This window comes from Zonotrichia albicollis, chromosome 2, assembly GCF_047830755.1.
Source record: "Zonotrichia albicollis isolate bZonAlb1 chromosome 2, bZonAlb1.hap1, whole genome shotgun sequence".
NCBI lineage: Eukaryota > Metazoa > Chordata > Aves > Passeriformes > Passerellidae > Zonotrichia > Zonotrichia albicollis.
In genome coordinates, this window is record NC_133820.1 from 33748697 (window position 1) to 33762531 (window position 13835).

General features: G+C 46.5%; 1 protein-coding gene across 3 annotated transcripts in view; it reads right to left on the minus strand.

The window, feature by feature from the left end:
- Positions 1-8912: 8912 nt before the first annotated feature.
- The window catches only part of DCBLD2 (discoidin, CUB and LCCL domain containing 2), a 41541-nt gene continuing 36618 nt past the window's right edge, over positions 8913-13835 (minus strand). For 2 of the 3 annotated variants that reach the window (XM_074534706.1, XM_026797465.2), the window contains 2 exons: positions 12565-12983; positions 8913-11011 (listed from right to left, as the gene is read on the minus strand). In XM_074534706.1, coding sequence (XP_074390807.1) covers positions 10931-11011; positions 12565-12983 — 500 coding nt within the window. In that variant the 3' untranslated portion in view covers positions 8913-10930. The remainder of the gene's footprint in view (positions 11012-12564; positions 12984-13835) is intronic. The other variant, XM_074534707.1, reaches the window with a different exon arrangement.

A 13835-nucleotide genomic window follows, 5' to 3' on the forward strand; every position in this document is an offset into this window, starting at 1 on the left:
AATCCCAGTTACAGGCGCCCAAACACATACCTCTGCCCTATTTCTTGGCAAAGAAAACTCACCTGCCCCGCTTCTGGATGGCAGATTGCTGGAGCCACTTGGCACTGTCGAAACAGCCTGAGATGGCACTGGTGCCAGCTTGGGTCTGGGAACCATCCTGCGTATCGTGGAATTTCAGGAGCCGGCCGGGCATCTGCATCCTCAGGCTCTCGAATAAAGAAATCGCTTGTCTTCCCTGGCAAACAAAACTCAACTGACATGCTTCTGGACGGCAGATGACAGGAGCCACTTGGCACTGTCAAACCAGCACTACTTGCACTGGTGCCAGCTCAGATTTCAGAACCATCCTGCGTATTGCGGAATTTAAGGAGCCAGCCAGCTACTCCTAGCCACAGGCCCCATAAAAAAATATTCAGTCCTTTTCCCTGGCAAACAAAACTCACCTGTCCCGCTTCTGGATGGCAGATTGCAGGAGCCAGTTGCCATTGTCAAACCAGCCCGATTCACTCTGGTGCCAGCTTGGGTAAGGTAACCATCCGGCTTATTTGGAATTTCAGGAACCAGCCGGCCACTCCCAGTCACAGGCACCCGAACCAAAATCTCGGCCCTTTTCATTGGCAAAAAACCATCACCTGCCCTAGTTCAGAACGGCAGATTACAGAAGCCACTTGGCACTGTCAAACCAGCCTGAGATGGCACTGGTGCCAGCTTGGGTCTGGGAACCATCCTGCTTCTCGTGGAACTTCAGGAGCGAGCCGGCCACTCCAGGACACAGGCCACCGAAGACAAATGCCTTGCCTTTTCCCTGGCAAACAAAACTCACCTGCTGCGGTTCTCGATGGCAGATTGCAGGAGACACTTGCCACTGTCAAACCAGCCCAACTCGCACTGGTGCCAGCTTGGGCCTGGGAACCATCCTGCTTCTCGTGGAATTTCTAGAGCCAGCCAGCCACTCCCAGCCACAGGCGCCCAAACACAAACCTCAGCCCCATTTCGTGGCAAACAAAACTCACCTGCCCCACTTCTGGATGGAAGATTGCAGGAGCTACTGGGCACTGTCAAACCAGCCGGACTTGGCACTTGTGCCACCTCTGGTCTGGGAACTATCCGGGGTATCATGGAATTTCACAAGCCAGCTGGCCACATGCTTTCGAGCGCAAACCTCATTCCGTTTCCCTGGTAAACAAAACTCAGCTGCCCTGCGTCTGTATGGTAGATTGAAGGAGCCACTTGGCATTGTCAAACTAGCCTAAGATGGCACTGGTGCCAGCTTGGGTAAGAGAACCATCCGGCGTATTGTGGAATTTCAGGAACCAGCCAGCCACTCCCAGCCACAGGCACCCGAATCAAAATATCGTTCAGAACGGCAGATTACAGAAGCCACTTCGCACTGTCCAATCAGCCTGACTTGGCACTGGTGCCAGCTTGGGTCTGGGAACCATCATGCGTATCATAGAATTTCAGGGGCCATCCGGCCACTCTCAGCCACAGGCCCCTGAAGTCAAACCTTGGCCATCTCCCTTTGAAAACTCACCTGCCCCGGTTTTTGATGGCGAATTACACGAGCCACTGGGCACTGTCAAACCAGCCCAACTTGCCTCTGGTGCCAGCTTTGGTTTGGGAACCATACTGCGTATTGCAGAATTTCAGGAGACAGCCGGTCACTCTAGGCCATAGGCCTCCAAACAGAAATGCTGAATCATTTTTGCTGGCAACATAACCCACCTGCTCTGGTTCTTGATGGCAGATTGCAGGCGCCATTTTGCGCTTTCAAACCAGACCGCGTTGCAACTGGTTCCATCTTGGTTCTGGGAAACATCCTGGTGTATTGTGGCAATTCAGGAGCCAGTCGGTTGCTGGAACCAGAAGAAAACATATGTCCTTTTCCCAGGAAAACTGAGCTCACCATCTCCGGTTCTTGATGGCAGATGGCAGGAGCCACTTGGCACTGTCAAACCAGATTAACTGGGCACTGCTGTCAGCTTGCGTCTGGGAACCATGCTGTGTATCGTGGAATTTCTGCAGACAGCTGGCCAATCTCACCACAGGCCCCCAAATAAATGCCTCACACATTTTCCCTTGCAAAAAAAAGTCACCTGACCCGGTTCTTGATGGCAGATTGCAGGAGCCACTTGGCACTGTCAAACCAGTCTGACATGCAACTGGTGCCAGCTCGGGTCGGGAACAATCCTATGTATTGCAGAATTTCTAGTGCCAGCTTGAAACTCCGGCCACAGGCTACGGACTAAAAGCCTCGCTCCTTTTCCATGGAAAACAAAACTCACCTGCTCCGCTTCTTGATGGCAGGATTGCAGGAGCCACTTGGCACTGTCAAACCAGACCGACTGGGCACTGGTGCCAGCTTGGGTCTGGGAACTCTCATGCATATTGTAGAATTTCAGGAGCCAGCCCGTGACTCCGGCCACAGGTGCCCAAAAATAAATACTTGCCCATTTTCTCTGGAAAACTAAACTCACCAGAGCCCGGTTCTTGATGGAAAATTGCAGGAGCCACTTGGCACTGTCAAACCAACCCGAGGTGCAACTGCTGCCTGCTTGGGTCTGGGAACTATTCTGCGTATTGCGGAATTTCAGGAGCCAGCTGGCCACCCCAGCCTTAGGCCCCGAAAAAAACCTCGCTTCTTTTCCCAGGCAAACAAAACTCACCGTCCCCTGTGTTTGATGGCAGACTGCAGGAGTCACTTGGCATTATCCAACTGGCTCCAGTTACAACTGGCGCCAGCTTGGGTCTGAGAACCATCCCACCTACTGTGGAATTTCATCAGCCAGCCGGCCACTCCTGCCACATGCCCCTGAATAAAAACCTCGCACCTTTTCCCTGGCAAACAAAACTCACCTGCTGCAGTTCTTGGTGGGAGACGGCAGTAGTTACTTGGTGCTACCAAACCAGCTTGACTTCTCATTGCTGATAGGTTATATCTGTGAAGCAGCCTGCGTAATGCGGAATTTCAGCAGCCAGCCGGCCACTAAGCCACAGGCCCCTGAAGTCAAACCTCGGCCATCTTCTTTTGAAAACTCACCTGCCCCGGTTTTTGATGGCGAATTACACGAGCCACTGGGCACTGTCAAACCAGCCCAACTTGCCTCTGGTGCCAGCTTTGGTCTGGGAACCATACTGCATATTGTGGATTTTCAGGAGAAAGCCGATCACTCTAGACCATAGGCTTCCAAACAGAAATGCTGAATCATTTTTCCTGGCAAATAAAACTCACCTGCACCGGTCCTCGATGGCAGATTGCAGGAGCCACTTAGCACTGTCAAACCAGTCCGACATGTAACTGGTGCCAGCTTGGGTCGGGAACCATCCTACGTATTGCGGAATTTCAGGCGACAGCTTGAAACTCCGGCCACAGGCCATGGACTAAAAACCTCGCTCCTTTTCCGTGGCAAACAAAATTCACCTGCCCCGGTTTTGATGGAAGATTGCAGGAGTCACTTGGCACTGTCAAACCAGCCTGACTTGGCACTGCTGCCAGCTTGGGTCTGGGAACCATGCTGCGTATGGTGGAATTTCTGAAGCCATGTGGCCACTCCAGCCACAGGCCCCCAGATAAACACCTCACTTCTTTTTCCTGGCAAACAGAACTCATCTGCCCTGTATCTTGATGGCAGACTGCAGGAGCCACTTGGCACTGTCTTGGCACTGGTGCCAGCTTGGGTCTGGGAACCATCCTCCTACTGCAGAATTTCAGGACCCAGCAAGCCATTCCAGCCACAGGCCCCCAGATATAAACCTCACTCCTTTTTCCCGGCAAACCAAACTGACTTTCTCCGGTTCTTGATGGGAGATAGCAGGAGCTACTTGGCACTGTCAAACCACCCCGAGTTTCAACTGATGCCAGCTTGGGTCTGGGAACCTCCCTGCGTATTGCGGACTTTCAGGAGCTGGCCAGTCACTCTGGCCACAGGCGCATGAACACAAATCTCGGTTCTTTTCCTGGCAAACTAAACTCACCATCTCTGGTTCTTGATGGCAGATTGCAGGAGCCACTTGGCACTGTCAAACCAGCCCAACTTGGCACTGGTGCCAGCTTAGGTCTGGGAACCATCCTGCGTATTGTGGAATTTCAGGAGGCAGCAGGCCGTTCCAGCCACAGGCCCCTGAATAAAAACCGTGCTCCTCTTTCCTGGCAAACTAATTTTGCTTGGCCCGGTTCTTGATGGCATATTTCAGGACTTTCCAAGAGCACCATGACCATCGCCATGCCCTACATCTGGCAAAATGCTCTTTGAGCAAGAAGCCGGCCAATTCTCCTCTGGGAGATGGAGATAGCGTTAGCTTCCGAAAGGCGAACAACAAAGTCGCACATCACTGAGATTCTGTGCTCAGCTACCAACAGTACCTTGCCACTCTACTGCCTTTTTCATTCACATTAATATTTGTATGAAAGAGTTTTGGACAACTTTTCTTTTGCTCCTTACGAAGCAAACTGCAGACCTGCGTGCAACCTCTGGAACACAATCCGAGATGTTTTTTCCTGAACAAGTAGAGTTTCTCCTTGCGAGACACAGTGGAAAAGTTTTTCCTTAGATATAAGCGACTAGAAACGCGAAAGACGAAGATAAGGAGCTCTCTGAAGCTATGCGCTTGTCCAGGGTGTCTTTCAGCAGAAGCCGCTTGCAGGAGCGCACCACGACTGGCACCATGCTTTGCAACCGGCACAATGCTCTTCACGCGAAGAAGCCGCATCTTCGCGTCTGTGAGACGGAGAGAGTGGCAGCTTCTGAAATGTGACCAATGAAGCCGCACAACACTGAGATTGTGTGCGCAGCTTGCAAAATGATAGAAAACTGTAGATGGCCACTCTCCTGCGCTTTCCAAACACATTAACATTCGAATGGAAGGAGTTTTAAAGAACTCTCTTTTGCTTCTTGCAAAACACTCTGCAGACCTGCCTGCAACCTCTACAAGACAATCGGAGATGTTTTCTGAACAGGCACAATATCACCTTGCGAGGCAGAGCGGAAAAGCTTTTTACGTAGATATAGGCGACTAGAGACGCCAAAGACGAAGTTATGAAGCTCTCCAAAGCTATGCACTTGTCCCCTGCGCTTTTCAGCAGAAGCTGGTCACAGGAGCGCACCACAACCGGCACCATGCTCTGCGACAGACGCAATGTTATTCGTGAGAAGAAGCCGCTTGTGCGCCTCAGGAGACGGACAGAGAGGCAGCATTCGAAAAGCGAATAACAGAGCTGCACAACACTTAGATTGTGTGCGCAGTCACTAAACTTAAGAAAACAGTACCTTGCCACACTCCTGCCTTTTCCAAACACTTTAACATTCAAATGGAAGGAGTTTTAAAGAACTCTCTTTTTTTTTCTTGAAAAACACTCTGCAGACCTGAGTGCAACCTCTACAAGACGATCGGAGATGTTTTCTGAACAGGCACAGTTTCTCCTTGCGAGACATAGTGGAAAAGCTGTGGGCTTATATGCATGCGACGGGAGACACTAAAGACAAAGATATGGAGCTCTCTGAAGCTAAGCGCTTGTCCCGGGCATCTTTTGGCAGAAGCCGCTCGCAGGAGCACACCACGACCGGCACCATGCTCTGCGACCGGCACCATGCTCTTTGAGCAGCACAATGCTCTTCACGCGAATAAGCCACATCTTTGCCTCTGGGAGACTGAGAGACTAGCAGCTTCCGAAAAGCGAATAACGGAGCCGCACAACACTGAGATTGTGTGCGCAGTCACTAAACTTAAGAAAACAGTACCTTGCCACTCTCCTGCCTTTTCCAAACACACTAACATTCGAACAGAAGGAGTTTTTAAACAACTTTCTTTTGCTTTTTGCAAAACACTCTGCAGACCTGCGGGCAACCTCTAGAGCACGATCAGAGATGTTTTCTAAGCCGGCACAGTTTCTCCTTGCGAGGCACAGTGGAAAATCGGTTTCCTATATATATGCGACAGGAGATGCTAAAGATAAAGATACGGAGCTCTCCAAAGCTATGTGCTTGTCCCGGGCGTCTTTAGGCAGAACCCGCGATCCGGAGCACACAGCAACCGAGACCATGCTCTGCGACTGGCACAATGCTCTTCACGCGAAGAAGCCGCTTCTTCGCCTCCGTGAGACGGAGAGACCGGCAGCTTCTGAAAAGTGAACAACGAAGCCGCACAACACCGGGATTGTGTGTGCGCAGCTTGCAAAATGATAGAAAACAGCACTTTGCCACTCTCCTGCCTTTTCCAAACACGTTAACATTCGAATGCAAGGCATTTTGGACAACTTTCTTCTGCTTCTTGCACAACACTCTGCAGACATGCCTGCAACCTCTACAACACAATTGGAGATGTTTTCTGAACAGGCACAGTTTCTCCTTGCGAGACATAATGAAAAAGCTTTTTACTTAAATATTGGCAAGAGGAGACGCTAAAGAAGAAGTTACAAAGTTCTCCGAAGCTATGCACTTGTCCTGGGAGTCTTTCGGCACATCCCACACTCCGGTCAGGAGCTGGCCTCATCGTCGGCAGAATTGTGCAGCTATGGCTTTAGTAGAAACCAAAGCCCAAAAACTGATGACAGGAGAATGTTTCATGAGACTTACATAAGTCTCACATCAAATTAAAATTTTGTGAACTGAAAAAGCCTCTAAGTAGATGTCCAGGGCTTGGTTAATACAGTCTAAAATTCACTGAATGGAACAAAAAGATTTAGAAGTGGGGGAGGGTTTAACCCAGTCTCCTGTTAAACAAGGACTTTGAACAGTCCTTGAGAGGGGGTCCGGGAAGAAACTCATGACTGCATTCAAATGATAGATCTCCCAACTTGATTTAGGAGACAACCCCCTGGCTTAAGGGAGGAAATGTGTTTACTAATGAGCTTTCACAGGTAGGGAAGTGAGTTACAGGAAACACTGTTATCAAGGGAAGGGAATTAGAAGAAGGGAGGATGTTGCTGTGAATTAACTAACATTCATACTGATTCTAAGCTTGCATGTGGAGTGGCATACACATTTAGAAATCTGTGGGAGGAAAGAGGTTTAACTTGCAGGGGAAAAAATATTAGTGCATGACAGCTTAATTACTCCTCTCTTGGAGCTGGTGAATTTACCAAAAAGAGGGGCAATGATGTACATTAGGGGACATCAGGCAAGGTACTTGGAGCAGGCAATAGGCAATTGACTGGCGGATGAAGAAACTCAGAAAGGAATACTTTTGCCAGAACTCTCAAAGACCCTCTCTTTGCTCCCAGTGACTCAATCACTACCAGAGAAACTGTCTTCCACCAGAGGAGCTGGAGATATTTAAAAAGAGTGAGGCAGAGAGAAAAAGGGAAAAATTGGTTTACAAGGGATGGCAAACAATGGAGACCAGAAGCTCTGGCCATACAAATATTATAACAACTTCATGAAGGGAATCATTAGAGTTCTCGAGGATTTGCAGAAGCCTTCCTCAATATGTATTTTGCTATGGATCTTTTTAGTCTGGCAAAAGCAGTTGCTGAAGTTTGCTTGATTTGTGCGGAAGCCAGTGACAGGGGTACCAAGAAAGCTGCCAGGGGAGGGAGGCCTCGGGCTGTATGCCCCTTCTAAAAATGCCATGTGGATTTTACCAAGATGTCCCAAGTGGGAAGGCTTAAATATCTTCTGATAATAGTATTATCAGCTAACAAGGTGGCCAGAAGCATTCCCAACTCCTTCTGCAGCTACAGCGTCACATCATTATGGTATTTTTGGAACAAATTATTCCAAGGTACAGGATTGTAGAAGCAACAGACTCAGGGGAGCTAATTTTATAGGAAAGTTCCTTCAAGGGGTTATGGCTACTTCAGGAAAACAATGGATCTTCCATATTCCCTGGCACAGAGCTTGTGTCAGGTAGAAAAAAAATGAAGAGCGAAATTAAGAAACACCTTTTGAAGCTGGCAATAGGCACCAAGATGCCATGGGTAGGGCTTTTTCCATTGGCTTTGGCAAGAATGAAGGCCAGACCCAGAAGAGAGAATCAGTTCTCTTCCTTTGAATTACTGTTTGGAATTCCTCACCCAGGTAATTCTCAACCTATCGGGATGTAGAGGTAAGTGATGTATATTTAAAAGAACATGTGGCCAGGATACCGTCTCTCGTGAAATCCCTTCAACCGGAAGCTCAGCTGGTATAGTCCCTGCCTTTGGACTTTGTCTGTTCATAATATCCAACCAGGGGATTTAGTCCTGCTTAAGGAGTGGAAACATGCACCAATGGTGCCAAAGTGGCATGGAACTTTCCAAGTGTTACTGACTACAGAAACAGCCATCAAGACAGCTGAATCCATCACACTCTAAGATCAAGGTCTCTAAGGCCCCAGAGATTTGGATATCTCAACTGGAAAAGAAGGACAGCAGGCTCTAACTGACAGACCACTCCACAGGAGTGGTCTGGAGCAGCAGCCAGTGCATTGACACCAGGACAAGCCACACGTACCTATCCACAGACTGTCTGCTGAAATAATCTGGATGGGTATCCCTCTTTTAGAATCTCCATTCACTGGGGGGCTACTACTTGTTGTCATTGTTTTCTTTATCTTAGGTGGTTTCTGGCCACAGGTGGTGCAGAAGATGAGATATTGCAAACTCAAACTACATTTACTCGTCAAAGAGTAATTATGACTGAGTTCTTTGTATGAGGCACTGCAGTGCTGGAATTCATATGAAGAAGATGAAAAACCACAAGCAGCATCAGCTTTACTCAGTAACTGGCAATAGCCATGGTCGGTTGAAGACTGAACCAGCAGCCTCTCCAGCAGTGCAGAGGGGTTGGGCTGACTGGGGACAGGGACCAGCCCACCTGCTGCCAAGAAACTGTTGGAGACAGGGCATGATCCCATGTAACTCACAAACAACCCTGGCATTTCCAGACTGCAGATGAATCAGATATAAGGTAGGGGTTAACAGCAAACAGACTGAGTAATAGGTACGTACAATTTATTTAAAATACTTTTTAACATATAAAATTCCCTCACTATTTATACAGTCTAAGTCCTAGCAACATATACAGATACTGAGCAACTACAATACATGCTGAGGTAAGAACATACATTCTGGGAGAATATTCAAGCCAAACAAGATTGAAATACATTTTATATACATGTCTTCACATGTAAGAGAGATCCATGAAATGTACCTTTCCTTTATTGTACACAGGGAAATTCTAGTCTTTGTGTGCCACGCAATTTAAACCCAACTGTTACATGTTCAAATGTATCTTGCCCCTAGCAGAAAACGTCCAAAGTCTGAAGTAGGAGCAAAACCTAGGACCAAATTCCTTCCAAAAAGGGGCTTGCATTTTAAAAACATCCATTTCTTTAACAGCTTATGCTCCTCAGAGAATGAAATTGCATTATGTTTGCTTAAAAAATAACCAACTGCAGAGAAACAGCATAATTCTTACAACACCTTAGCCTTCAGCTATCCACAGTTCTACCATTCCTGGTCTGCAGTAAAAATCAAATCCAGGTGTGTTATTTATACTGACTTGGACACATCCATTTATTTTTATGATAGATTAATTTTTCTAAGCCTAAACTGGTACAGGTTGAGAATGGAAAAGATTCTTAACTTGGCTGTAACTGTACTGTCACATCTTAGTGGAAAGTAAGAACTTCCCACCCCTTGAAATAAAACCAGCTCAGATAATTTCAGTCATAGTTGCTGCTAATAGCTAGGAACAGTTACTTACCTGTTTAAGCAAAACTACAAAGATTGCAGACTAGTTTCGTCAGCCAGAAAAAGTTGCAGTAACAAAAAAGTACAACCATAGGCAGGAATTTGCTGTTCACAAATGGGTCTTATTTACCATCCTTACATTCACATTTAGGCTTAAGACACGGAGCTCTAAAACAAATAACTAAAAAATGTCATTCTCAATTAATGAGAATGAATGATCAGAAATTCTACAACTGGGCTTCAAGGTAGCACAGAGAACGTTCAGCATCTTTGTTGGTGACAGGGACAGTGGGATTGAGCACACCTTCAGTGAGTTTGCCCACAGCACCAAACTGTGAGGCGCCATCACCATGCTGGAGGGAAGGGATGCCATCCAGAGGGACTGGTCAGCCCTGAGATGTGGTACCTCCTGGAGCTGAAAAAGGTAATGTCCTACACTTGAGTCAGGGCAACCCCAGGCTCACAGACAGCTTGGGCAGAGAAGTGACTGAGAGGAGCCCTGTAGAGAAGGACGGGGGTGATGGTTGATGAAAAACTCAACATGAGCCAGCAACGTGCTCTCACAGCCCAGAAAGCCAATGGGATCTTGGGCTGCATCAAGAGGAGCATGGACAGAAGGGTGAGGGATTCTCCTCTGCTCAGGTGAGACCTTACCTGGAGTGCTGCACCCAGCTCTGGTGCCCCCAATATAAGGACATGGCACTACTAGAGCAAGTCCAGAGGAGGCCATGAGGTTGGTAAGAGGACGGGACCACCTCCCCTGTGGAGACAGACTGGAAAGGTTGGGGCTGCTCAGCCTGGAGAAAAGGAGATTGTGTTGCAACCTCATTACAACCTTCCAGTACCTGAAGGGACCCATAGGGAAGCTGGAGAGGAACTCCTTGTCACGAACTGCAGTGGCAGGATAAGGGGAAATAAGTACAGACTGAAAGAGGGGAAGTTTCGGTTAGATAAAAGGAAGAAATTCTTTACTGTGAGGATGGTGAGACACTGGAACAGGTTGCTCAGAGAAATTATGCATACCCCCATCCCTGGAAGTGTTCAAGACCAGGTTTAGTGGAGCTCTGATCTAGTGAAAGGTGTCCTTGCCCATGGCAGGGGATTGGAAGTAGATGATCTTTAAGGTCTCCAACCCCAGCCATTCTATGATTCCACATAAGATCATATTTTAGATGCTGAACAGGCCACAAGTGATTTTTGACTCCAGAGTTTATATACAGCCCCTCTACAAACAGATTTTCAGGGGTAAGTGAGGATACTTTACTGGTGATAAGGCATGGTGGCAGCCCCTTGAACAGCACTGCAGGTTCCTTTCAGACGTCGTCCACAGCATTTAAGGACCTGGACAGTAAACAACGCTTTGAATTTCATCACAAACAAACAGTAACACCTGAAGTCCATAAAACTGGGCTACTGTGTAGGGAGGGGGTCCACATGTATGAGTTGATTCAGCATCCTTCCAATAGTGCTGTTAGAATACAAATAGAGCATTTTCACAGTGGAGTTTTCTCCTACTTAGGTGAGAAAGCTGTGGGGTTTTTTCCTAACAAGATAAAAAATGGCAAATATGTCATTCAGACTGTTTTCATTTTGTGATAACCTAGCTAAAATGAGTCTACATTACCCCAGTAAATGACTGATTAGGATATTTTCATAGTACAGAACACTGGAACAGTCAAAGGATACAAATTTCAATAATTAAGTTTGAAATGGACTCTTTGGAATAGTACTCATTCATTTGCAAAAGTTTTGGAATCTTTCATGCTTCTAATAAGAACAATCATAAAAAAAGCCCTAAGGCTAAATTTCGCAGTTGTGCTAAAACATACCATACATGCTAAATGCATGTCTAACACAAACTGTGCACCATTAGAATATTTGTGTGCTTCCTTAAGCACTCACAAAAGTATGTACAGATCTTTTTTGTATAAGCTCACACCTGAACACAGAATAATGGATACTCTGGGGGAGGGGAAGGCAGGGCAGGGTCTTTCTCAATGCAAGTCACCTCCAAGATCTGAATGCTTCTTGCACAGAGCATTAGGGAAGTCTGACTTGGAGGCAGATGATATTCAAGTGGCCCTCACAAGCGTAGGGAACAATGTAAAAGCATTTCCCAGGTAGTTTGCTTTGTCAGTCTGTGCCTCCTGGTTGCCTAGGAAAAAATATGACTGAGTGGCTTAAGGTGAAGAGGCAGAAAAGAGATTATACAAGACAGCAGCTTCTAGTTTTGGAAGGCTAACCTAACCAAAAAGGCAGGAACCTTCTGAGGAACACACAGCTAGCTGAAAATTGCCAATTCTGTTAACAAAAGCTGAAATAATGTAATTCAGAATCAAAACTATTTTATGCCATGGAGGCTAAAGGGATTTTTGCCATCAGTTCTGATAGCAGCTTGTCAAGTCCAAAGTTGTGCAGACATTTTACAATGAAAAGAGGAATTTTAGAAGCTGTAGTGCTTCCACAGAAATTAAGAGCTTTGGGTATTGAGGTGGGCTCCACCCCACCAAAAAATAGTACCATTGGGAAGAAATAACTGGCTTTTGTACTTAAATTGTTTCTCCTAATTTATCACATCTATGAATTACTGGAGCTAATCATGAAGAGTTCTTCTCTCATGTCTGACAGACAATTGTACAAAATTGTCTGTAGTAATAAAAAAGTCCACAGTTTTGCAGGAGACAAGCTGTTAATTGTCCATACAGCTTAAGGAAAAGCAGAATTAGAGTTTTCCCAGACCTCGCATACCAAGTCTTTTGGTTCAATGTTGTATTATTTAAGACTAACAATACCAAAACAATGGAATTAAAAAATTGAAGCTGTAAGCTTTATGGAACTGGCTTTTAGAAACAAGCCATCATTCCACCCTACTAACTTTGTTCATCCTTACTCACAGTGGGATGGGCCATGCTCTGTGGCACCTGGTACACAAGCTGGTCGGCACTGCCAGGCCCTGGCTGCCCCTTTGGTATATCGTACAGTGCCTGTGCTGAGGATGCACTGTCTGTCCTGAATAACAGTTTATTGCACATTCCAACCAGTGGAGGAGCTTGATTTCCAGCAGCTTTGAAGGTGGAAACGGAAGGAGCGCCGAGAGGGGTGCTGGGATGGCTGGACACGTCCATGATTATTGGAGTTGCATACTCAGGTCCGGTTACAGGCAGTGGCTTGGCATAGGTGTGGTAAACTTCTTGGATGGGGGAATTGTAAGGGTCCAAGTCAGCATAACTGGCTTCTTTTCCTTCCTCTGGTTTGAAGGTTGATCTCTGGTGAAGTGTGCCCACAATTCTCCCTACCAGAGGCTGAGCATATTCTGTGTTGCAAGCCCCAACAAAACAAAAAATAAATGCACTTACTGGGGTTGTTTTATAGTGGCATCACATTAAATATAGCCTGTCAATAGTCTGCCAGAGATCACTATCCGACATCAAACCAGTGGTCCATCTCTGTCCACCAGTGCCAATTGCTTTGGAAAAGGATTCCTTTCCACCCAACAGGTAAAGTCATTGAGATAGCCAAAACCAAAACATCCCCACTTCTCAGATTTATACTTCTTCCCAAGTGAGCTGCAACTTCCCATGCTGCAAATCTGCCTGAAAACGAAGCGGACTGAAGTGTTCTTCTATTTACATTAGGTTTAAATAAAATTGTTCTGTCTAGGTCTCGATAAGAAGTGGTCCTTGGGGTGGAGTGTTTGTCCTTTGAGGGGAAACCTGCATGTAGTCTGAGATATTTTAGCTCAACAGATAATCTGAGCTACAAAAGCTGGAGGTGAAAAGCCTGAGTAGCTGGGGTAAAACAGACAAGCAGCAAAACAAGAAAGCTAATTCTGCCTGCAGTGAAGCTGTAATTCTTGCACATCTGCCAAATTCTGCCATCAGCAGGTAAGTGCAGAACCAAAGGCACATTCAGTCATCCTCCTCCCATGACTAGCTTACCAGGGAAAGGGTATTTGGAGCTATCCATAAACTCTCCTTTTCCAGATCCCAAGTGTGATTTAACCCATAGAGTAAAGATAGAGAATCAAGTGCCATATTTCAAATTTGTGCATAAAAATATTGTGACAAAATTATTTCCAGTGCATGAAAATAAAACCAAAAGAATTCTTTCACCCTTTATGAGGTTTAAAAACAAGTAAGGAACCTTTCAGCTACTGCATTAACTT